The sequence below is a fragment of the Rissa tridactyla genome, chromosome 7 (assembly GCF_028500815.1).
Source record: "Rissa tridactyla isolate bRisTri1 chromosome 7, bRisTri1.patW.cur.20221130, whole genome shotgun sequence".
NCBI classification, from domain to species: Eukaryota; Metazoa; Chordata; class Aves; order Charadriiformes; family Laridae; genus Rissa; species Rissa tridactyla.
The window spans coordinates 49,535,147-49,561,578 of NC_071472.1; the positions used below are offsets into that span (position 1 = coordinate 49,535,147).

The 26,432-nt window shown below is 46.9% G+C and overlaps 1 protein-coding gene across 3 annotated transcripts in view; it reads right to left on the reverse strand.

The window, feature by feature from the left end:
• Positions 1-779: 779 nt before the first annotated feature.
• Positions 780-26,432, reverse strand: part of AATF (apoptosis antagonizing transcription factor) — a 56,124-nt gene continuing 30,471 nt past the window's right edge. For 2 of the 3 annotated variants that reach the window (XM_054208980.1, XM_054208978.1), the window contains exons 9-12: positions 23,210-23,277; positions 21,099-21,179; positions 17,717-17,788; positions 780-1,951 (exon numbers count right to left, since the gene is read on the reverse strand). In XM_054208980.1, the coding sequence (XP_054064955.1) occupies positions 1,888-1,951; positions 17,717-17,788; positions 21,099-21,179; positions 23,210-23,277 (285 nt within the window). In that variant the 3' untranslated portion in view covers positions 780-1,887. Of the gene's footprint in view, positions 1,952-16,601; positions 16,921-17,716; positions 17,789-21,098; positions 21,180-23,209; positions 23,278-26,432 lie in introns of those variants that run through there. The other variant, XM_054208979.1, reaches the window with a different exon arrangement.

Here is a 26,432-nt window from a genome sequence, read left to right on the forward strand (position 1 = left end):
TGTTGGGAAGCTGCTACTGGAGGCAAGTGACTTGAGGGGAGACAGATCTGCAATGATGAGGTGCAAAGATGATTAATTAACATCAGCTCCGCAGACAGCTCCAGGGACACAGTGAAGTGCAACAATGCAGCTGCGGAGTCTTCCAAGGTTGGGGGAAAAAAGGCTAAAACCATAGAATCACAGGATGGTTTGGGTTGGAAGGGACCTTAAAGCCCATGCAGTGCCACCCCCTGCCCTGGGCAGGGACACCTCCCACCAGCCCAGGTTGCTCCAAGCCCCATCCAACCTGGCCTTGAACCCCTCCAGGGATGGGGCAGCCACAGCTTCTCTGGGCAACCTGGGCCAGGGGCTCACCGCCCTCACAGCAAAGAGTTTCTTCCTCAGATCTCATCTAAATCTCCCCTTTAAAACCCTTTTTAAGTTTAAAACCCTTCCCCCTCATCCCATGGCTCCCCTCCCTGATCCAGAGTCCTCCCCCAGGTTCCCTGTCTCCCCAGCGCCCTGAGCCCGGTGAAATGGCTGTGCCGAGTCTGAGGGGTCTGGAGGCCCTGGTAGCCCATGGGCTGCCGGGGATGAGCCCCGTCCCGCGCTGCTCCGGCCTCTCCGGCGTTAAAACTCCCTGAACGCTTCGTCAGGTGGCAGCTCGCCCCGCTGGCGCTCGGGCCGTTCTGACTCGGTGCAAAGCGACGCCGAGACGCGGGTTGAACGACATGGTACTGGTGGGGGTGAGCGAGGCCGTGGCTGCCGGTGCCCTTCCTGCGCTGATCACACTCGGCCAATCAGTTTATAAAGCATTTTAATTAGATTGCGCAGAACACAAAACAAAGACAGTGCGGTTCACGTGGTCCCAAGCACCGGCCACCTCACACACATATATATGCACATATTATTTACGCAAGATAACCTCCATTTCAGATTGATCGCAGCAGGCTAACGAATTCCCCTTACGGGGATTTAATTTCCGGCTCCTGACCTTTGGATATAAAAACCTCACAAAACGCCTCAAGTGAGTCATCTCCTCCGGCCAGTTCTTTACAGTCGCGCCGGCATCTTCCATCAGTGTCAGGGCGACGGTGAAGACAGGACGGCTCAGAGTCATGACCAGCAGAAATAACTGAGCGTACAGGATCAATGCTGGACTCAAAAATTCACCAAACGTTCTAAGGGCAGAGCCAGCCCCAGCCGTTCCCCCGCCTGGAGCTCACGGCCGGGCAGCAAATGTCCCCGTGTGCTCGTTCAGGGACGGGAGTGTGAACCGGGAGCTCCGGCTGCTGCCAAGGGAGAGCACCTTTTCTCTGCTTTAAGGCCCTGTTAATTATGTAAATGACATTTAAATCCTCTTGACTCGGTGCAAAATAAAGTCACACATTCCAGATACGCAGCCAATGACCAGAACAGCACGCTCAAACACACCCCCCCGCCAAATCCCCCAAATAAAAATCTCTCAGGATTGAATACAAACGTGGGTGACCTGATTGCAGGGGGGGCTGGTGGTCCCTGCTGGTCTGAGCGGCATGTCCCTTCCCCCCCCAGGGACTGCACAATCAAGGTCAGGAATTTAAAGAGAATAGTTAAAAATGGATTGTCTTTGGGAGGAAGCAGAGTTCATTTTAAAGCTAGAGGGGAGGGCCTTTAGCCAAGCGAAATGTCTCCCTCCCACTCCTCTTTCTGAGCCCGTGGGATGGAGCCGTAACCGGATCTGATGTTCCTTCAGGGAGGTTTTTAGGCACAAGCTCTGGGTGCTCCCGGCAGCGCTGGGTGACCAGGGCAGAGCGGGGCTGGCAGGAGACGTCGCAGGCAGCGGGACGGACCCCTCGCTCCCAGCCGGGCCGCGCGGTGCGGAGCCGCGTTTGCTGCCGCGGTCAATCCCGGCGCCGAGCCACGACGCTAATTCCGCTCCGGTTCTTCGGGACCCGTGATTTTTCCAAACAGCGAACGATAAAGCTCCGTCCTGGGGAAAAGAGGAAGGAGGAGGGAGGAAAAGTTACTTTTCAAGGTCAAAATGGAAGCAAGAGGCTGCCAGCACAGCCGTCCACTCCTTCAAATGAAAAGGCCTGGTATAATTAAAAACGCATTCAACAATCTTTATTAATAAATACAGGCAAAGGGGAGAACTTGCGTAAGACCATCGCCTGTTGTACAGAAATATGTAAATATTTCAGCGTGGCTGGATACCACATCTCCAGAGAATGAGGGTTTCTATAAGTTTGCCCTTTACAGACAGGCTCTTCAAGTAAGAAAACAAGATCGAATATTTCCATAGGATGTATGAGGCGGGAGCGCCATAAGGAGGACTCAATCAGCCGGTCTACGTGGGGCTATAATTTAGTTTTCATACATTTTCTTGGACTTGACGGTACTTGAAAAACAACGAAAATGACCCAGCAACAAGATTCCGATTAACAGCACACGTGCAGCAATGCTGGTAACAGGAGCGAGTTTCCCTTTAAAAAAAAAAAAAAAAAAAGAAAAAGTGGGCTGGTGTTCTTTATCTTTAATTTTAAAACCAAAGTAACCTGAGAAGAGTGACGGGGGAAAGGAGAGAGCATTTTTATAAATCAAGGAAAAAGCGTTGGGAGAGGCTTATTTGCTACAGAGGCGTTTTCTAAAGCAAGGGCCGGAGACGACGGCGCACGCGGAGCAGCGCTGGTTACAGGGAGGATGGTGTTTTTTCCTTCAGAGCAGGATTAGAGCCCCAACTATCCCGTTCCGTTCCGTCCCGTCCCGTCCCGTCCCGTCCCATCCCATCCCAAAGGCTCGTCAGGGCCAGCGCCTGGGAAAGCAGCTGCTGCAGAGGCCGGGAAAAGTATCAGGACAGGCAGAGAGAAGAGGCTTCCGCACCGCTCCAGAATGAGCAAAACACGGCTTCGAAGGACGAGCCTCCGACCTGACAGCGACACGGTGATTTTGGCGGCCGCCTCAATTAAGACCACGACAGGGACCACTCTCGCTCGGGCTGCTCTGATGCTTCGTCCCTTCACAGATCGATAAAAGATGGCAACTGGTTTGAGAGGCAACTGCTCCTTGCAGACACTTCCACCAGAGAAAGTCACCTGTCAGCCGCGGGAAGGAAGGAACTCCCAGGTGTTGAACAGCGATGGCAGAAAAACAGCAGCCATTAACCCCGGGAGGACGAGGAACGACGTACCCGTTCCAGCCACGCAGGAGGCTGGACAGACGCGCACGGACGACTGAGACAAGAAACCGTTCTAATTCACAGGGCCACTTCTCTTAAATTAATTTTAATTTAGAAGGTAATTAACCACTCAGCTGCTCTACCCTCAGAAAATGAGTCTGTGGTCTCCTTACCGAACAGAATGGTCGACGCCGTGGTTTGTGTGCCAAGCTCAGCCGAGCCTGGGAAAGCCCAGCTGGAATTTCTGTGTTCGATCAGGAGCGTGCACGCAGGTTTCGGCAAATTTAACACAAACGCAAAATCAAAACACTTCTAGAAAACAGAACTGATGCTTGATAAGCTAAAAACTTTCAAACTTGAAAGGAAAAAAAGGAGAGGAACGCCTTACCCAAACCTACACCATTTTCCGTCTTTCCTGGCTGATAAACTGATAAACGTTAACTCGCTTTTGCTGTTTTAACTGGGAAATGGGATGGCAAGCGGCACTGCTGCCAACGAGGACATTGCAACTTTAAGGCTCCATCAAGTGATCGGAAGGAAAACGCTGAGCGACGCTATTCAGTCCCCGACAACCGCGGCGGCGGGGCTCAGACCCCGCCATTACAGGGCACAAATGTTTCCACTTGTGCTGCCATCTCGGAGACATTCCCGGCAGCGGGTCCTGTCCGCAGCAGGGTCCGCGTGTCGGGAAATGCTGAAACCGGTGTTTTGATGGAAGATCTTTTCACACTCAGGTGGGCAAAGCTGACAAACGCGGGAGGTTTGCTCCCGTCAGGAGCCTGAGCGGCTTTGGGTACTTCCAATGAAACATCACTGATTTCATTCTTTCTCCCCGGTATATGCTTCGTTTTAAATATGGTGGCTTAACTGCACTGAGGAAAACGCTCTAAGGAAGGTAGACGACAATACCGAAGGCACCCACTTTGCTGGTTTCCAGCCCGCAGGTGCAGCACCGGGAGCCGCACGAGGCGACAGCGATGGCCTCCTGCCTGGTCCCGCAGAGGAAAGGTCTGCGAAGCAGAACCCCCCCCGCAGCCAGCAGGGTCGTGCGGCTCCTCTTCTCCGGAGTGTTTCCATTTTCCGTCCCACCCTAGGGATGCTGCTCGTGCCCCGGCTCAGGGCTCGAAGCCTCTACTCCTGCGGCTGGTTTGTTTTAAAGCACGTGCTGGGCACAGGCGCCAACCAGACCAGTTCCATCCTCAGCTATTAAATAACTCCCAGCTCTTGCGCACGGACTCGCTCCCATCCCTCTGTGCTTTGCTAAGGAACAACGTCGGCTCCGCACGTCTCCAGCGCTCTGCAGGCTCTCCCACAGATTTTGCAGGGTCGATCCAAACACCGTTTGAGATCGTAGTCCTGGCTCCGCAGATGCGGCTGTTACCTGGGAGGATCCACTGCCGACGGCTCCGCTGCTCTCCGCCGACGTTAACTGCCCCGTGCGGGGATGTTCTTTGTCCTGGCTATAAAACCACACTCCGCTCTGGGCAACACAGAAGACTGGGCTGAAGGAGTCCCATTTTGGAGCCTGCCAGGGGCAGCCCCTGTTCACCTGGACATTGCAGACACTCACAGCGAGCTGCAGGCAGGTCTTCTCCTGCTCCTCTTCCACACCCTGGTGCCAGCCAGCAACAGAAACGGCTTTTATTTTGTCCACAAGCCTCACTCACAGGCAACAGGCTTCAAACCTTCCGGCTGCGCGTGCTGCTTGCCAAACGCACATCAAAGGCATCTGCAAAATTCAAAGGGGGCTTGCTCCCAACCATCACCTCCACCGCACAGAGGGGCTCCCCTCTGCCGTTCCTCTCTGTATGCCCTTCTCCTCTCACGCATTCATTCATATTTTTACCGTCCCCGCTAACAGAAGGAAGCTCAAACGCCACGTGAACATTCTGAGGAACCCCACAGAAACTAGCCAAAGACAGCAAGGGTTTCTGCGTTTTCCCAGTGAGTAGGCAAAAGCCAAAAGTAATGTTTCTTTGCAGCCTGCCTTGGCCTTTCCCACCGGTGAACCAGTCCCCTCAGGTTTTTGTCTTCATTTTTGTTTTTTGATAGTCTTCTGATGGGTACGAGAGTTCAGGGATCAATGCTGAATCTGCTCCAACACTACAGATTTTAAATAAACAGTCATTTTTCAAGCAAGGAGGGCCCGGGGAGACTTCAAGCAAGAATCCCTCTTCGCTGGCAGAGAAACGTTGCCAGCAGTGACAGACTCCGGCACCCGCACCCCAGGTTTCACGGCTGCGAAGAGGGGCTGCTCCCGCAGCCGCAGGCAGGCCCCCATGGCCCTCATCCTGCCGGGCACGACGCCGGCAACCTCTGCTGAAGGAAAAATTCAGGTGGAGCTGTTTGGATAATAACACAGCACGGGCAGACGCCCTGGCAGAGAGTGCCAGAAGGAGGGAAATCAGGTAACCCCACCACCCCTGAAGCAGAACATATATTTTTGCCCTGCTAAAAAAGATAATAACCCAAGCTTTTTTTTCCCCCCCCCCCTCTTCTTATCATCTAGGCTACCTTTCTTCTACAGCATCTCCCCTCAGCATGATTTAACCATGCAGAGAGTAAAACTCATCAATCCTCCAGGTTTAACCTTGTCTCTGTTTCAATTCACCAGGGTAAGTGTGGGTTTTAATACTTTCAGCCCCCTTAAGGCTACGCATAATGAACTTGGATTTTGGTTAAAAAATATAAAATTTCTCTCCTCCACCCACATATATTAAACATCAGACTTGAGCCACTGAGTTGAAACAACCCACCCCGCTGCGAGTCCACTACCTCCAGCCGAAGGAAAGGTGACTTTAGCACAAAGAGGTACCGGTCTGAGCACGGCGCTGAGGAATAACCTGGGCGAGTAATTAACAGTACTTACACCTCAGGTGGAGAGTGTGGAAGAAGCAGGTCGATACAGGGGTCTTCCTTGAATTAAAATTTAACTTACCCTTTATTGCAACCTACAAAAGCAAGTAATGAGCACTAACATTTTTATTTCTTTTAAACTGTCATTTAGGCTGTAGAGGGGATAATTACCTATTTCCACTGTAGTAAGGTTTTATCACCCTTAGTGAGGCATTTTCTAATTTAATATTTTTACTATATTATCATAAAACCTGTTTCTGGAAAAAATGATCATGAACCACACAGCCATTTGCCATAAAACATGTGTGTGTAAGTACCTCGGCTTAATTATTTATGCATTTCTTCTGAGCTGGCTCCGAAGGCAGCGGACGGCACCGGGAGCGCTGTGCCCAGGCACTCACCCCTGCCCAGCTCCACCGGCCGCTCCACAGGCACCCACAAAGTTTGCCCAACCCTCTCCTTCAACGCGCCAGCAGCCTGAGACAAAAGGTATACGTGAGGGAGGTGTTTTATTCCGCCCTCCGTGCCCCAGCGCAGTTAGAAGAATCCTGTTTTCGGTGCAATTTGCAGCTCGGTGGTGGCTACGCGGGTGCTGTGGGCAGAGCAGGGAAGGGGTGTCCCGGGGAGGGCATTCCCTGCGCAAACCCCACGCCGGCAGCTCGAGTGTCTCCCCGTGCGCAGCTCAACACTTGTGCAGCCTTGGCACGGTGGCGGCACCGCTGCCGGCTGTGGGGAGCCCCCGCCGCGGCGCTGCCACGAGCGTGCCGCAGACAAAGGACCCGGAGGCGCACGGGAGAGGTGCCAAGGCCCCCAGCCCCGCTTGAAGCCCCCGCTCCGTGGCAGCGTGGACATGCTGACCGGCTCCCCATCGTACAAACCGGTGATTGCATGTCAACAGCAGTATTTAAAATAAAAAAAAAAAACAACTATAAAAGGCACAGCTACTTCACACAGTGAGGTCCGTGTGCTAACCGACCATTGGACTTCACCGCCCTCCAAATCCCAGGGATTGCTACTAAACACATTTTATGGGCAAAATCCTTGCAACAGAGAGCAAGGGAACACCCACACGGAGGGCAGGGGTGCCCTGGGTGAATATTAACAGCAAGAGCACATTTGATAAATATACGAATCATCAAAATATACATCATAAAAACTGTTACAGAGTTCCCCAGGAATCTCCTCTGCCCACCTGCAGTGGCACTATTCCACCAAATACACAAAGGGGCAAAACACACACCTGACCCCGGGAGGGGAGAACGGCTAACGCTGTACTGTTTCATTTGTTTAATTATAATCATGTTACTTGGGGTTTTTTTTATATAATTCTGTAAACTACTAGAAGAACAATATTAAGGGTGAAAATTCAGTTTCTGGTGGGTTTTGGTGTTTGTTTGGTTGGTTTTTTTTCAGAGTACTATTAATATAGCAATACTGCGTGAGTCACTGCTGTGCTGTTTTTATAAAAATAGCCTCGAACAAATTTTGCTGCCTTTTCCCATGTACCTCTTTTACTTCTTCTCTTCTTCCAGGGGGGAAAAAGAAAAAAAGATAAAAGATAATTTAGAATATGCCCCAAGCAATACTACCCCATTCCTACTGACAGCCTCCATTGGGAGCAATGAATTTTTAATTCACAAAAACTGGCGAAAGACAGAGCATGAACACCCATGAAGAAAGGGAGGATGAAAAACACACCCCTCCTGATGAAAACAGAAGCTGGCTGCAGAACAGATGGCTGATCATTTGCTTGGAAAACTTTTCTGTCTGTATCCTAAGGAATCTTTTGTCCACCAGCACGAAATTCAGATTACCAGGTGCCCAGCAAGTAGAGCAGGTACCCAGGAAAAGAAAGCACGGTGAAGCCCTTTATTTCTCAATTTCTAGTCAAAGGCATTACCCTAAATGTAATGCATCTGGGCGTGGGATTTGGCTCTCCAGTCGCACACCTTCCGGCATGCGCTCCCCACGCTGGTATTTCCACAGCGACAAACCCAGGCTACGTCGATGACGTGGAGCAAAACGAGCAACGGCAATCATCAAAGCGGAATTAAAACAACCACGGTTTTTAAAGTGAGGGGCCTGAAACGCCGAGCAGAGTGCTGCTGGGTGTCCGGCGTTCAGTGCGCTGCAGTGCGATGTCGTACGTTATGGTGCGGTGTGGAACAGTGTGGTGCAGCGCGGTGTGATGCGGTGCAATACAATGCGGTGTGGTGTGGTACGATGCGGCGTGGTATAATACAGTGCGATGCAGTGCAGTGCGATGTCGTACGTTATGGCGCGGTACGATGTGGTACAGTGCAGTGCGGTGCAGTACAATGCGGTGTGACGCAGTGTGGTGTGGTGCGGTGCAGTGCGATGCCGTACGTTATGGTGCGGTGTGATATGGTACAGCGTGGTGTGGTGCGGTGCAGCAGAATGCGGTGTGGTGTGATGCGGTGCGATGCAGTGTGGTATGATGCAGTATGGTACGGTGTGGTGTGATGCGGTACAGTGCGATGCAGTGCAGTATGATGCGGTATGGTAGGGTGTGATGAGGTACGGTGTGGTGTGATGTGGTGCGATGCAGTGCGGTATGATGCGGTATGGTATGGCGTGATGCGGTACGGTACGGTGTGATGCGGTACAGTGCAGTGTGATGCAGTACGGTGCGGTATGGTACAGTTTGATGCGGTGCGGTGCGGTGCGGTACGGGCAGCGTGGCCGGGAAGGCAGCCCCACGAGATGGCACTCTCTCACTCGCTTCCCCGCCACGGCCCAAAACCGGAGCGCGTAACTCTGGCTATAAATTACAGAGCCAGACGGCTCTCATCACCGTGCCCGGCGCTTGAAGGAGATTCAGAAAGGTCTGCTGCAATTCCCTCTCGCTCAGGCAGGTCAGGATTGGGTCCTTCAAGTCTGTGCAAATGCTTTTAGCCCCACGGCTTTAAATTATGAAAGGTGACATATGACCTCTGGTTTGTCTCATGAGACCAGGCACAAGATTTATAAATATTTCAGAAAGCTGGTTCTTGCCCTAAACAAAGGGACTCTGCACATTTTGTGAGGCTGGAGCTGAGGGTGGGGTGGCGAGCGGGAGGGCAGCAGGGAGACAGAAGAGCTGCTGCTCAAGGTACTGTCCTCCGAACTAACCGGACTCGGGGTTCAGACCTGCCACCTCTGTCACCAATTCTGAACATTTCCCCCTTACACCAGCACACAGCCATCTGCCTACTCACCAGCCTTGAGCTCAGGACCGCATTAATGAGATGACACCTCCCTCATCTTGATTTCGGTCCATTTTTATATAAGCTTTTACAGCACAAAGCATAAGAGCCACGGACAAGAGGCTGGAGAAGTAGCAAAACACAGGGAGGTTCAGAAACCTCCAGCTTGCTCCGCTGGCGTGCTTTCCAGCAGCTTTAATTTCCCCATGAAATTCATAAAATGTTGCCTCCTCGGTCTCTGTTTTTCGATGGGTATTTGAGCAGAGCAGCCACTGTAATGCTGCACGTGAAGTGCCCTGCGCAGACGTGCTCACGGGCGCATGGAGGGGACCATTCTTTGTGTACCTTAACATCCCATATTCCTAGGATGATTTCCCTCTTTCACAGCTTGCCTGTTTTATAACAGATTTGATGCAGGAGAAGACAAATTGTCTCACAAAGGAAGGACGACAAATCATCTTGCAGCTCTTAACAGGTTATTTTTTTTCCCTTTAAAAAGGAAATTTCCATAACAGAGGCGTCTGTCTTCTTACTAGGGATGTCAAACATCAAATGTTGGGACACGATGATTTCAGCCCATTGGCACTAACCGGGGTCACGTACACCACTTCACTACTGCCAGCTTCAAAATATACAAAACCTCCTTGTTCAAATACCAACCCTTCTAACAGCTATGGTTAACAGCGATATGGGATGCTTAACTGCATCTACATGAGCTGACTTCTAAGGCCAAGTCAAAGGTTAGGGGGATAAAATCCACCAAACAAAACGATACACAAAGGGCAGAATGATACCGAAGCCACGGTGCCGCGGGCCCAAGTCAAGCCAAGCAGGTTTAGTTTCACGGGACAACACGTGCTTTTTTCCTGGTTCCCAGTACAGCTCAGGTCTCCCTGCCGCTGAGCACCAGGGTACACATCACCTCCCCAGGAGAGTCCCCACATCTCCCCCGAGGGACCCGAGAGGGTCCCTGACAGACCAGGGGCTCTTCCAGAAGGCACAGAGCCCAGGTGGGCAGGTTGTGCTCCCACCCGCGGCCTCATGCCAGAAACACCCACCTTCTCTAAAATGTCAGAGCACTGCACACTCAGAAACTGCCCCCCACGTTAGCGCTGCTCTCTTTATTTCCCAAAACAAAGCCAATGCAAAGCAGGACAACCTTTCTTGCAGGCTGCCTCTATACAAACTTAGAATAGTTCTTCTCACCCGAGGTTTGTGCCGCGCAGCACTGAAGCCGCTGGTTCAGATGTTCCAGAAAGAAGGGCTTTGCCGCCTTTCAGGGACTTGTGTCGTGATGAACGTACCGGATTGACAATTGCAGAGCCCAAATTCCTCCATTAATCTAGTCTCATGGTGTTTTAATACCCAAAGTACAAAGTGAGCTAAGTTAAAGGCTGGTATCTCACCAACTTTTTTTTTTTTTTTTTTAATATTAAACTCTTGTCATATAAGTAAATTAATCTTTTAATACCAGGATTTCCTACTACGTACCCCCTCTGCCTGCAGCAAGGCACACTGTGACAAAGCAACTGCAATAAGTCCAGGAGTGAGAACGCTGATTGGGAAAATACACAACATCCTGGCGGAATCCAAGGGAGATGCTCTAATCCAAACCTCGCTGGCAGCTGGATAATCTGTGTCTTAATTCAGCTTCCCAGCAGGCACTGGTCTGCTCCTGCAAGAACAAGAGTGGGCTGGATGCTCTACCAACCATGACCTGAGGCCAACGGGACTGTGGGGTCACGGGCATAATTTCTTGCACTTGGCTGTGGGATTTCAGGCAGCGACTCCTGCCCTGAGCTCAGTTCTGCTGCCTTCCAAATCTGCACTTCCAAAGTCAAACACAAAACATACCACCAGGCATGGAGAGACCGTATATATATGCATATATGTAGATACAGACATCTATACTACAGCACGGTGTGCTGGAACTTGGCCATATGCTAAAAAAAAAAAAATATATAGAGAAAACGCACCATCATCAGCCCTACAATGCATGAGCGGCACACGGGAGCTGGAAGAAGGTAGCCACAACACAGGTACGCTGCCCAGGCTTGAACCCCCAGCTGCCTGGGGTTCCTACAAACCAGGGACATGACAGTGAGGTAACTTCCACCACAGGCAACCAGGTCACCTGGCTAAACAGCATCTGCGGGTGATGTATGATCCATACGGCCCGAAGGCAGGGACCAGCTCACTAACTGGTGACAATCACAACATTGAGAGGTCTGAGAACAGCCAGGGAAATTTCCCCAGCTCATGGAAAAGACTCTGTGCCTCACATTGTGGGTGGAACTGCATGGTTTGACACAGCCCCATTATGGCCATCTTCTTCCCTCTAATTTGGCTCGTAGCAGATGCAAAGTCCTCCTCCGTAATGAAGAACCATTTGCTGAGGTAAAAAGCAACCTATCTAAAAGCCAATACATTCTCCTCCACTTTCACCCAGTTATAAATCCCCGTTTTGAATTTCAGCTTGCACTTGAGAACACGTCTCTTTTGTCCTGCCTGACTTTACTGCGGAAAAGCCTCCTTTTGCCTCCCATTTCTGCACTGGGTGCCATCTTTAATGATGATGTATGGGTGTCCTTTTCCTCAGCCGTGCTGTGGGGAGGGGGTCAAACATGTGACACCGCCAGCATGTGTATCAACAGCAAATTATAAACCGTGTCAATCCAAGTTAATGCAAAGCTGTAATCCTCTTTAACAAGAGATCAAATCAGTGCCATGAGTTATGTTCATTCTGTAATCTGATAAGAAATAGAGTGAGCCTCTAATAAAAGAGTAATGAGAGCCCTTAATGATGCTGTTAAAAGGTAGCGCCAGTTAAAATATTGCTGTTGTTCCAGCTGATTAGATCACTGTTGCATATTTGCACAATCTTGTTTTACCTGTCAGAATATCCTGAGTCGTCTTGGGAGATAAAGGTGTTTGGACCAAACATCTGTGTCCTTAAAGAACGTCTCTCCTGCAAGTTACTGTCCTCCAGAGGTGAAATAATGATGTTCATCAAACTTAGCAGTAATTTGATATTATACCTTTTTCTAAAGTGTCTGTGTTTAGTCTCTGTTCCACACACACATGCACAGTGCAGAGATCTGAAGATCTATATATCAAAGCTGACAGAGAGATATAACAAAACCAAAATCCCCACGCAGCTCTTCCCAGGAACACAGACTTTACTTGACCTTGCCACAACTGGGCTGTTTATAGGATCCACTCCTGCAGATACGGCATCTCTGCACGTACTGAAAATATGCTCATTCATCCCCGGCCCCGCCGGCCTTCAGTGGGCACTTCTAGCCTCAGTTTGCCCTTAAAGAAATACACTGACCTGGCACAGGAGCCTTCTGCGAGTGCACAGATGTCTGAGCTCCTAAAAACATGTGGCTGTTCAGAGCTAGGCCAGCTGAAGGTGACTGCACAGAAGATGTGGGTGCAACTACAGCTCTAGCCCAGACCTGCTGTGTCACCTCTGGCAAGTCACCGAGGCTCCCGACTCATGGATTTCTGGACCCAAATGACTGTGGAGATACGGGATCTCATTTCTCCATGCCCACTTTCCCGAAATGTAAAACAGAAAAGACAACCAGCATCTCCCCAGCTCTGCTGTACATGGTGGTACCGAAGGACGATTAAAATAAAGATTACACTACGCGAGATACTGGAGCAATGGGACCAGTGAAGTACACTGGGTCAAGAAGATGCGAAAAGAATATTTCAAGAGAAGTCCAAGAAGTGGCACCCACATGATGCCACCCTCAAACGCAGGTGAATGACAACCCTGAATGACAACCAGAGAGAGATCAACCCCGTTCTAATCCCAGGTAATTCCTGCCTGAGACAGCTACGCTCTCCTCTGGACAACCACCACAGTGCAGTTACATTCAAGCTTTTGCCTTCAGGTTGTCTTAGGGCAAGTCCATTTACATAGCAATGACCTTGGACCTGTTAGAAAAACCTTGGCCCAAGAGTCCTATAAATGTATTTAAGTCCATAAACATATACCCCAAGATAACCATAAAAATCACTTTCCAGTGCATGTTTTAAAATACTACCAAAGAGGGGTTAAAATAGAGGAGGGCTTGAGGCCACCAGTGTCCCACACATTACAACATAATATATGTGAGCACAAGGTTAAACAGCCATGCCCATGCGTAGGGTGCATGAAAAACTGGCAAGTGGAAGATTAATTGCCTGCACGAATGCTATTATTCCAACCAGCAGCAAGAATAAGAAAGAAAGTGGCAGTGATGTTGACAAAGGCAGTTATTACACTTGTACGTTTCTTTTCTCAAATTCAGGCTGTAAAACAATTCTGGAGTGACTGTTCATCCCCTTCTCCACGCAGCGCTTGGGCTGTTTCTCCTCATATGCATTTGCTCTTTGTTTCCCCAGCCAGTGGAAGCAGCAAGTGATAAACTTGATGTGCCAGATCCCCAGAAGTCCTGGGCATCCCACAGCCATGACACCACCACACAGGGACCTTCAGGTGAGTGCTAGACCTATTTTAAGGTCTCTCTGCACAGCCAGAGTAGTGTAAAATGGCTTAAATGTACAAGAGAATCAGACCCCAAATGTATTCCGAGGCTGCATTAGCTATTTAAATATACAGAAAACAGCAAGCTATTACAGTGCCATGCAGACTCACGCCTTCAAAAGCACTTAGAGCAAGTAAAGCAAGGAAACAGTCACAATACCCCTCTGCTTTTGCCCCAGTTACGAAGTGCTTGTGCAGTTCATCACAGGGAGCAAGGCCTTGGCACAGCCAAGGAGAACCAGAACTACGCTGCTGCTCGCGCCCCCTGGATTCTACGCCATACCCCCAGGCTTCTGCCCGTCCACATCTGCACATACACATTTCCTTACTGGCCTTTTCCAGGGACCTACCTGCCACTGTAGCCACTGGTAGAACTTGAAGGGAACGTTCTGCCAGCTCTGTTTCTACAACCCTTTTTTATACACAGCTCACTGACGCCTTAAAATTTCTCACACTACAATGCAGAGCACCTCATTGTTCAGATGTGTATTTATTTTGGGGTCATGCCTTTTAAGTGCCCGACCAGGAAAAAAAAATGGCTCAGAGCACGATCACATCACTGTGAAGTGTATACTTGCATTTTCCATCTAGTAATTCACACTTGCAAACAATAAAATTACCTTCTTCTGTCACAAAGGAGAGCTGTTATCATTACTGCTTCCCTCTCATGCGTACAGGCCTGGTCTTTTCTTTTTAATTCACCTGCAGTTTAAAGCAGATGCTGAATTCTTCTTGCCTTGTCCAGTACGTCTGTGTGCTGCTACAGAGGTATTATGGCCCATGGCAAGCGCAGGGGCTTTCTAAACAGGGATGTGAAGTGACCCCTAGAGAGTGGCTATGATTTTGAAAGAAATGACTGGTAGCAGCAGGTACCTTCATTTTGGGAGAGATGAACCAAAACACCTCTAGAGGTCTAATTGCAGACACTGGCCCACGCCCGTATTTTGAATATGTTTTACCTCTGGATGCAAACACAAATGGTGTAAACTAGGGTGGAAAGGAAGGAAGCTAAGCTAAGTAACGGCCAGGTTTTCAGTGTGCAAAGCAAGAATGCCCACCCAAATGTGGAAGGGCTGCTGCAAAGAGGAAGTAAGAATCTGTTCTTAAAGCCCACATTGAACAGGACAAGAAATAATGGGCCGAAATTACAGCAGAGGGAAATTTAAGCTCAACATTAGGACTAAACAATGGCAAAGCACATCCCGTGGGGAAGAAGCTGCAGAGAAACTGCTTAAGGAAGACTGCAATGCCTGGAATAGGCGAATGTAAGGCATATTCTTTGTGTTACAGGTTACCAGCAGGTATTTTGGCAAACAATGAAGAAAGCTTAGACTTCTATTTGTGTAGCTGTCTCTGAAACAAAAGCTTTGCTATGTATGTTAAAAAATTAAATACTACTACTAGTATTACTAAACCACTGTCTTTTACAGGCACTTCTCAGCAGCAGACTTCTGTTGCACAGAAGGGGAATTGGAGTCACAGAAACACAGAGCGACCTCTTCAAGGTCATCCCCGAAGCCACCAGCAGAATGAGGAAAAGAACCTGCCCAGGTTCCAGCATTGCCCCATCCATGCCCAGGGTTTGCTGGGAAGCCTGATCTTGGCAGACTGGGATACAGCTGCCCACATGATGCGACCCTCAGGCACACTTGCTGGTGTGCGAACGCATCAACCGACGGTCTCGCTCTAGGCAGCTACACCACCATCCGGAGATAAGCCACTAAAACGCCATTAACAGAAAGTATGGCGGGCCTCCAAAGTGACTAATAAACTTAATGTAAGAAATAAGTTCCCGCAGTCAGACAATAAGCAGCAGCAGCTGCTGCCATGCTGCTGCCACCAAAGAATGAGTAAAACATGCAAGCGATGTAATAACCCGCTCAATGCGGAGAAAAGCCCCAGGAGACATTTTCAGTAAACCAAATGTCAAACACTCTGTCCCTACCACAATGATAACTGTGTCGACACAGCATAACGTAGATAGCATCCTATTAGCTCTAACAGCTTCGGAGGGTCAGCCAGGCCCCATGCAGTTTGTGGTGGACTCAAGGTGCCTCCCGAGAAGAGCGGGGAATAAGGGTTATGAAGATGGCAGCCAAATGACATGTAGCTGAGGCCCAAGAAGGCTGTTGTGCAGAACGACTCCACTGTCCCAGCTGTTTCGATGCACTTCACGTTTGCATTGACTTGCTGGAGGATTTTGGCTTACAGAATGCATTTTCTATGCAACTTTTGGAACACGAGTGCGGTGGACTGCAAAGGAGGAGGCAATGTCACCTCTGGGGACAGCAAACAGTGTAACTCCCAGGTTATTAGGATCAGTCTCACTGGGTTTTTTCTCACCTCTCTCCCCCTTACACAAGCTGAGCTCGCTTTCCTTCTGGGGCCAGAGCAGGAGTCCGTATGCCTGCCTAATGTGGAGGACGGTGCAATATGTATTATATGCAAAAAATTACAGACACCCTAACCTAATTTGAAATTCTCAAAGCATAAGTAGTAACCAGTCAACTGGACATAATACTAAGAGAAATGCTAGAGTCATGTGGATTAATGAAAATGGTTATAAACTGTTTTTTCCCAAACACACATATGCCCCCTGCTAATTACCCTCAAACACAAAGATGTGGGGAACGAGCAGCACATCCCAGAACCATTTCTACAGGATGGTACACGTGTGTCTATCCTGCCCCGCATTTGATTTGGGGCTATCCAAAACAGCAAAGACACCAATTCCACCCAGGTAAGGAGGTCCTTGGCAGCTGGGAAGCACAGACAGCTGCTAGCTTGGGCCCTGCATATCAGAAACAAAAGTGTATATGATTTACTTGCCAAATAAACAAAAGTGTGTACGGCTAATCTCACAGTGCCCAAGCCACTTGTGTCCCTCTCTTCCCATGATCCAGGTAAGGCGGTGGCAGAACTGACCACCTGATATGGCTGGAGGAATACTGTTCACCATACACATCTAACACATTTATTTTTGTGGTGAAGAGGATCTACACAATATTCAGAAATCAGGGCAGTTTTCTCACTTGAAAAGAAGAAAAAAAGAGTAAAGAAACTATGAGAAAAATGCATGATGGAACAGCACAGGTTTTGTTGCGGATACAAAATGCCTCAGTGGCAGCTTACTGGAGAGCTCTCATCCAGAAATCTGTGCAATATCCCAAAAGGCAGCAGTCCTAAGAACAGCAGGTATTTGGTTTCCATTTCGCAAACAGACAAATGACATCTCTCTCTCACAAAGCACAAACATGTTCCACAACCCAGGGGAAAGATGTTTCTCAAGCCTTCTACATCCATTCACTAGGAAAATTATTCCACCTCCTTCCCACAAAAAGCTCAGCATTTTGAGATTTAGTTTAAAAATGTAATACTTAAGAAATATGGGTGCATATGTAGAAAAACTATCTAGTAGCTACACACAAAAACTTCATTTATATTTTCTTTACTAATTAGCATATTAAAGCATTATAGGCTTCCAATAAAATACTTCATTCTTTAAACAGACATAAACAGAAGCAACATTTAGGTCTTGAGTGAATCTTGACCGAACTACTCCAGTTATTAACTGATCTAAGTAAATGCACACCAAACAGAATTTAAACCAGTTGCTGTTTCTGTTAAAAGACAAGTTCTTTTTAAGTTTTGATTATACCTGAAGACACCAGATCAGTTAGTTGTCTATTTGCAAAATAATTCCATAACACTAAAAGATTTCAAAATCAGAATTTAAAGCAGGAACCAAAATGTAGGTACCGAAATTTATGAAAATTTATGAAAATTTGTATCACAGTAATTACAGCGTGAAAGCTCAGCCAGACTGCCTGGACAGATGCGACCAAGACACCCAGGCTATGATGCCAGTGACAAATGGTTAACTGATAAGAAGAAACGGAGGGGGCGACAGACTGAAGAACAGGTCAATATCATGCTGTCATGAAGCCATTTGAGAAACGTAATTAATCTATTACTCACCTGGCATCATCATTCATTGTACAGTGGTCAATAGGTGCCATGAAGCTCACCAGCTTGCTATGGACATGATACCTGAACAGTGCAGGAAATAAGCAGGCAGCACATTAGTAACTATTAATGAAAAGGAAATGTTGCTGCTTGAATAGAAACATACCAGTCACTGAAATGTAAAGCACTGGGTTTCCTGGTTACTGATATCTAATGAGTCACTAGTTGTAGTTGGCAATTCCCCCTCCCTTCCCTCCTCCTCCTTTCTTATAACATGGACAGAAGAATAATCAGATGATACAATGAACTGAATAGCAAGCAAATCTTTTTTTATCAGAGCTAGAAAGAGAACATACAGCATCCATTAATTGCATGCAAGTAACTAATCAGCCTCCCAGACAGACAACCCTGAAAAGTCAGAGAGAAACAAGAACTTGTTTTCAGCCTTCTGTTCAGCTGGTGTCTTAATCACGTTCTGGAATTTGTGCCCAAAGAGCCCACTGCAGGCAGCAGAAGCGTCAGAGCATCAGATCTTCTCAAGCATCCATCTGCTATCCCTTTTTTCTTGCTCTGTGGTATTTAGAGCCCTAAAGGATATCAAAATCCTACTCTGCTAGCCATACTCGTAGTTGGAAAGTCCTATCCTGAATAACTCCATATAAATGGAGCATGTAAAAACAAGCAAAGAAGGAGACAGGAAAAAGACCCGTGCAAAGAGGAGATGAAGCATGTCCAAGGTGATACAGTGCTGCATCTGTCTCAGCTTCGGATCCATCAAAATATTTCTGCAAGCTGTACTGCACCTCCAGCTACGGCATCCCCTTCCCGCTTTCCACACCGGGCTAGGAACTTGCAGTAGCTTTTCATGACCTACATTCAAGGACCTGACATATAAAATTTAACAGAGTACTGAAAAACACTGAATGAAAAGGTGGCTTTAAACCCTAGCATCTAAGTGCAGGGGATTCCAAACCAATGGCTTTTGGTGTACACTACCATGCTGCCTACCCAAGTCTGAAATGTTTTATCCATGCCGCTGCTATTTTTAGAGCTTGACAAATAGCAGGCAAAAGGATTCACAAGCATTTGCCCAGCATCACCTTTCCACTCTGTCACCTCTACACTCCCTTTTGTTTGCTTATGCAGGAACATTCCCTTGAGGGGATTTTTAGCTCACAAGACTATTTCAGAATGGCTTTTCAGGCACAGCACACACTCACCCTTACACAAGGGCTTCTCTGCACAATCAAGTCTTTGTCACTCGTAATGGAAGCAACTGCCCTAGTCTAAGGCTGTAATGATGGAGTCAGGGAGCAGAACAGCCGTGCTGGGCTGGTACTGCAGCAAACATCAGGTCAATACACCGGACTATGAAATAGTTCGTTTATGAGACATTAACAACTCATGGATTCATACAGAGCAAAGCTTATACAGGGACAGTCTGTGTAGTGGCAAGGGGACTTAGGACTTCCGATAAATTCTCCGACAAGAGTTGTTTGTCCAGAACTAATTATTGTCACATTTTTAAAATGAGGACTTCAAAAATCCCAGTCCCGCAGATATAAAATATTTAATTTCATTGACGGACATCCCATGTTGCAGTAGCGCAGCACCAGAAATCACTGACGTGAAAAAGAGGTGTGCACACATCGTTCCTCCATACCTCCCTCAAGAAAAGGCATGTCCTGGCGAGGGACAGCAGAGTTCTAGGCACCAGGGTTCTCAAGCGCGACTGTGGAGTTTTTGGAGGAGCTCACTTCCCCTCTTAGTGCCCCAATTTCCCCGTCTATGACGGGGACAGGTACTCACGTCAAGTGGAAGATCGACTGCTTTTGAAAGCACTTGAAGATCCTCAGACCCTACAATAAACTAGCACATTTCATCCAAAGATGCCATAATATCAAAGGTTTGCTAAAGGATTTCTAAAAAGGAAGAATTATGGAGACAGATAAAACTTAGTATTTTATACTTTGCTCTCCAGGATCTCAAAGTCCTTCACAAAAACAAATCTAAGCACAGCTGCCCCAATTTTACAGAAGGAAAAAGAAGAACAGAGGATGAGTGATCGGCTTGGGGTGACACTGAGTCTCTCAGTGGAAGAACCAACTATTTAAAACACCCATTTGGGCTCTACTGGACTATTCTGAAAAGATGCTGGAGCTTAACTGCATGTTAATCCTAAACACAGGCAATGACACTTTTTTCTTTTATTGATGTTTTCCTTGCAGGGTCAGTGCAACTTTTATTTAAAGAAGAAAAAAAAAGGCACCTAAGATCTAAGAGGCAATTGACTTGGCGAGATAGCTGATCTCTCAGGAATGCTGAAGCGCACAGATTGCACACAATGAGAGACTTCCCCATTATTCCTGGAGGTTTACGAGTCTGACTCAGTTGTGTGATGTTGTCAGTAGTTTTGACTGAATCATGAATATATCCAATTATGTGTGATGCTGACAGAAAAGAATATTGATAGTCAATAATTATAGGCTTTTCAGGCCAACAAAGTAGCTCTTCCCTCTTTTAATAAATTATCTTATGACATCTATCTTAAAAATTGCTATGCCAGGCCTGACCCAGACTGACTCCACTGACTTTCTATCAGATGCCACCTAAACTCACGATTTATAGTTTACTCACAAAAGGATGGTTAATGTTGCGGATTTTTCAGGAAGCGGTGCGGCTTTTCAGCATGCCTCCCTGCCACAAACACCTCCTCCACTACAAATCATGCAGTCATGCTAAACTCAGGGAGTCTAATAGATCTGCTCTGCAAAGGGGAAAAAAACCCCTATCCTCTCCAGTCTGCTTCCCTTTCCACCCTACTGCGTGGAAGATTCTTGCACTGGAAACAAAACAGGAGAGATCAACCCCAATTAGCGACCCAGGAGTCAGGATGTGAAATGCTCTGAAGCTAAAGAAAGCTGCAGCGGGACTTAGAAAAATAAAGAGAGATTAGACACCAAATTCCAATTGACAGTCAGTAGGAAATAGACATCTACCTCACTGAGGCATTTCTGCACATCTTCCCCTAGAGCCGCTATCCACATTTTAGTCAGCTAAATATATATTGCACGAGGGGTGTGTATTGGCTTTCACTGGAAATTACAGCCCCAAATCGCTTAGGGACATCTGAACACCTCTCTCCAGTGTTTTCTGAGACCAATGAACTCTCTTGCCAAGGCTGATTTGGGCAATGCTCACAGGCTGCATCCAACCAAGTCCTTATTCTAGGCTCAAAGAACATTAAGATTCCCCAGTGGATGCCCCAAAGCAAGACATCTTGCCCTAAAAGGGATGAATAAGCCTACCAATGCACCCCAGCGCCAACCCAGCCCAGCCAGACTTTATTTGGCAAAATCAGAACTTCTGTTTGCTTGCAGAAGCTGTCACCCACCGGATTCTCCTTCCTTTACTGGCTTTTCTGTCCACTTTCTTCTTTATTTTGCTTCGTAACTTCTGGATGGCCAGCCATTGCCTGAGGAATGCAAAACGACCATTATGCAACTTTTAGGGTCACTGGGAAAACGAGCATTAGGTACCTAGGGTCTGAGGCCCTTCCCAGCCCTTCTACCCATTGCATTTACACAAGTGAAGGAGATCAGAACCTCAGGAAAGCAAGTATGAAACTTCATGTGCTTGTGGTACTGCTTCACTCCACGGACATGGCATTTAAACAGTAAGTGTTTCTCCCAACTCCAGGCATGATGGGACACGCAGACCAGAGCTGCTGATCCCAATGAGGCAATCGCTATTCAGTGAGAACATTCTACATGCAAGGAAACCCATGGAGACCACAAGCTTGGCTCCATTTTTCATTCTTTCTTGATTACTGAATATTTTCAAGAATATTTTAGAATTAAAAATAAAATCTTTACAAAATATAAATGCTAAAATTTGTAAAAAATGTCTTTACAGGTACTGCTTTTTTGTTTCCGTTTTGATTACTAGGACTTCTGTTTTGCATATAGAAAGCCCATAACGGAATAGATGGTCTGCCACATCCTAAATTGATTCTTCAAGTGAGATAGGTTATGCTAACTTCATGAACAGAATTACCATGATGCAGTAGATGCTCTGAATTTATTTCCTCCCTCAGTTTTGCAAAGTATATTGAAAATTATAAGCAAGTATTCCTCCCCACCCTCTCTGACATAAACCTGGCAAATCTAGAAAGAAGTCCTATATAATGCTCCAACTATTATTGCACAAAACTACAAAAGACAGAAAAGCAATAAACACTTTCAGAAAGCGCTGTCTGATCCCTGCCTGCGTGTAGAAGGGAGAGCTAAACTCCTCAAACAGAACTTCATCAAGTCAAAGAAGTTTTCAGCAGGGGAAAACTTCCACTAGTTATAAATATTTTTTTTACGAAAACGAGAGTCATCTTACCTGATTTATACAATGAAAACTCGACATCAGGGGAAAAAATCTAGCAAAATCCAATTACTGCAATCTTAATATAATCTTAATTACTGTAATCTATTTTATTGTAAAGTCAGATAAATGTACAATGTAATCACCACTTAAATGTAATTTTGTCTATATCATGTTAAATTATAGTGAATAGCTTTCCATAATATTCCAGACATACACAAAATAAATTTGACACATTGCACTAAAATTTGGGTAATATTTTACAAGTATAAAAGTTATTTCACCATCACAAAATTTCCTAATGCATTTTCTCCCCCTCCCATACACATACCCCCACAGCACTTTTTCAGTGGAGAGCCCTACTCTGGCATTTTCAGTCGTCTTCTGCTTTTATACTTCTCTAAATTATAGCCCACGGCTATTTAAATATACACTGTTCATTAAGTGGTATTTGGACGATTCTTTATTTTCTAACCATAGAATTACACAGAGAAATAAGAGCTTCCCTGCATGGAATTATATTTTATTTCTTCATGCAGGAAACATTCCTTGATATTGTTTTAATTGTATAGTATCTTTTCTTACAGCAGGGAGAGAGCGTACACAGGAATTGCTTTAACTGATCTCACAACAGACAGTTTGCTCCTCTAATACAGTGACAAATCAGAGCTCATCATGAGAAAAGGCCAAATTTCAGCTGCGGACAGTCACTTCGTATAGTTCTCCCTTGCTAGGGTCAGTTAAGACATCCCTCTACAGATTCCCTTTGTGCTGCATGAACTACTGAGAGACAGAAATATCAAGTCTGGAACAAGCCTTTTACAACTGGAAAGTATCTTCAGGGGATCACAGACAAACCAGGGCACAGCTCGAAGGCTGGCAAACTCGCAGTCAGCCAGTGTGATCCAGAACTAAGGAGTATGTTACACAGGATGGCTTTCTGGACTAACGTCATACCATTTTAATAATTTGTTACACAATTTCTTAAACCCAGATGCTTCCTCCAGTGTCATTGAAAATTTTGCCCTCTACAATGAGCTGGACTGGAAGCCCACAGGTAGTTTTGCACTCCTGGACTGGAATGCAGTGCTGGGGTGAAGCTAGTGATGTTACAGACAACTTCCTACTTACCTGCCCATTGCTACCTGGTCATTGGGGTCCAACGAAGTGGTTTTACGTTCTATAAGTTCTCGAAGGAGCTAGAAGAAAGACAACAATCCCATTTAAAAGAACAGTAAAGACATGTTAATGCAAACAGGTTCGCAGGTTTCTCAGAAGACTTAAGAAATTAGCTGCAATTTCCCAAGGGAAACTGTATGCCTCATTTGTGGAAGCTCCCTTGAAAACGCCACGCCAAGAACCAAAGCTTTTTAACATTTCCTCTGCATGAAAGAGTTTTCCAAGGGAAAACTTCTGAGGCCCCACACTTCAAGTGGGGAGGGCAGGGGGGAACTGGGACACTTCACCAAAGAGAAGTCAAGCGTTGCTGGGCACTAACGCTCGCTCTGAGGAACAGCGCAGCAAAATAATTTTTATAGCTAGGGCAGGAATGCTCAAGCAAGCTTTTCTATTTCTTTTCATGTCCTGAGGGTTGGGTTTTGTCCTTTTTGCTTCCTGCAGCCAAAGAATATTGTGAACAGCCTTTTTTGGATACTTGACCAGTGCTATATGTTTATCACCACTGACTCACTGTAAATTGTACGTGCTGTGCCTTGGGTATTAGCCAACATATTAACACAAAGAACAGAAATAAACCCTCCAAAACTGAGGGGCACGGGCTGCTTTCTAGATGCTGACATTTCACTGACTAGTGAAGTAACTGCCTCTGCTCAGAAAGGACCCCAAACAGGGCCACCTGGAATCCAGGGAGTCCAGGCCATTCCACAAAGACGCTAGAGAAGAAAGGATGAAAGACGCTCTTCCTCCACCCTATACCTTTGCTGAAGCAGAAGAGCTGGACTGCAATGGTCAGTCAAGGTACAGTAAGAGTCAAGGAAAGCAGGGCTTGGGGAGCAGCCACGGTCCCAGCTATCACCTTCCCCTGGTCCATGACAGCACGCACAGACAAGCCAAGAGGACAAGACAGAAGCTCTACATCCCCCCCCAGCAGCTGAAGCGAGATGATGGCATTTCTGAGCACAGCTCAGCTCCTGACTACCACTGTGCTCAGCATAGCCTGCCCTCGGATGGCTGCCTGGCATCAACGCTGCCCCACTGAAAGCTGTCCTAGCATGGCGCTACGGGAGAAACATGCTGACCCCCATAGTTTCTGATCACTTCAGTACACTAGTGAGGGGAGGGAGAGAAAAGGTGTGCACCCCACAAAAGAAAAATGGCATAAAGGTAGATGGGTATTGTTTTATGACCCTTTTTATTTTCAAATAAGAGACACTCAAGCAACAGAGATAATTTATACCTGTCCACGTCTTTCCTCTCCTTCAAGGCATACATCATATTGCAAATAAGAGTGTGATTCAAGCATAATTAAAAACCTGCCATGACTTTTTTTCTATTTGCTTATTTTTGGAGATTATTACTGCAGCAATTACATTTAAAAATTCCAAGAAACAAGGCCACCTGTTTATTATCACTAGGAAACAGCAAGCTACTTCACTGCCCCGTTTATCTGATTGATTCCAAACATCTTTCTGGCACACAATCTATCAGTTTATCTCTCCCACTTCATCACAGTCACTTCTGGCAGCTAAATACAAGATCCAAATCCAGTGTTACACAGACATACGACACAGTAAACCTATGTAACACCGCCACTCTGTAAACAGCTGCCCTTAAGGCTAAGCAGAAATGGGATCTTGGTTTCTAGTCAATATTCTGTCAAAAGCAAGGTGGGAGGGAGGGTTTTAACAGCAGCGAGAAATGGTGCAGCAAGGTTTTAGTGGTTTCTTCCTGTACCGGCAATAAGGTGTGTTTACTGTCTCCTCTTATCTTGCCTCCTTGGCACAATGCACAGAAAAGCCTGCGGAGTAGTAAAGGCAGAGGCTAAGGCACCAGAAGCCAGTAATGCAGAGACGTCCTACGCTCTTAGAGAACTAAGCAACGAGACATCTTCAGCACGACTTGCTCTTCCTGGTGGCCCACCAAATCCACAGACTGGTAGACTAAGGAGTGCCACCAAGATCTTACAACGATGTCCACAAGATGCATTTTGGAGGCAGGTTCCTAACGCTGTACTGGGAAGTGGGCAGCATTTGTGGACAGGACCCCTCTCCTTTTGGCAAGGCAGCGTTTCCCGTGACGGCTGTGAAGGGCAAGGAGTAGTTCAACTCCTTGTCGCTTAGCAGGGATCCCATTATTTGCCGGCGGGCACGTCCTCTCCTCTGTGTGCAGAGGATCCTCTCACCGAAGTAGCCGGGAAAAGCTCTGTGCAGCAGTAGGAGACCAAACCCTGCACACAGTCATCTCCTCTGCACTAACCAGGCCACCAGCCCCTCAGCCATTAGTTGAGGCAGAGGCCAGCTGTGTTGACCTTGGGGCCGACAGTGAAATGTTCTTTCAATGCAGCGTCAACTGCACGACTGGGGACACTCCTGGGGAGAGGAGAGGGAGACAAAGACAGGGGAGAAGTAAAAAAAAGAGCAGGGACAAGAAGGAAATTAGGAAATAGAAATAAAAGCTGCGAAGCATCTTATTACATCTAAATAGTGTACGTCTTAAAGCTAAAGTTATAAATCATGCTAACAATGGTTACTAAAATAAAAGTGGATGTAGCCAGAGGCTACCACTGAAAAAGTCAGTCTAGACCTGCCTCGCTGCCTTTGGTCTTTAAGGATTTGATTAGTTTTTCCGCTTTCTAGTTCAGAGTCTTGCATTCAGCCCATGCTCCAGAGCCAGCCAGGGCTCAGGATACAGAATGAATGATAAATTCATTTACTGAATAAAGCAACACTGTTTTCACAGCACAAGACTTAAAACACTTCTGAAGCTGTAATATTTCATTAAGCTTGGCGATTCTGGTTAAAATTTATTAGTCAAAACAGAAAACTCTCATCAGACCCCATATATTCCATTAAGAGTGATATATGGTGTCTCCCAATGTCTAATAATTAACTAGGAAGTGTAAGTAAATCACTATCAGCATTAAGCCCTGATGTGTGAAGACAGAGTTTGAGTCGGGCAATTTCAGCATCAAAAGGCTTTGATTTGAAACATATCCTTTTTTTTGCTTTTCCTCCTTCACCTCTTCACATATTCCCTGAACTTCAAAAAACTCTGCTCGGTCTCCCACATAAGCAATCACAACTGCCAACCTGCAACAAAGTGAAACTATGTCCAGCAGCTCAACCACCAGCTCCAAGCTGCTCCAACCAAAAGCTGGAAGGAGGAGGACAAACTA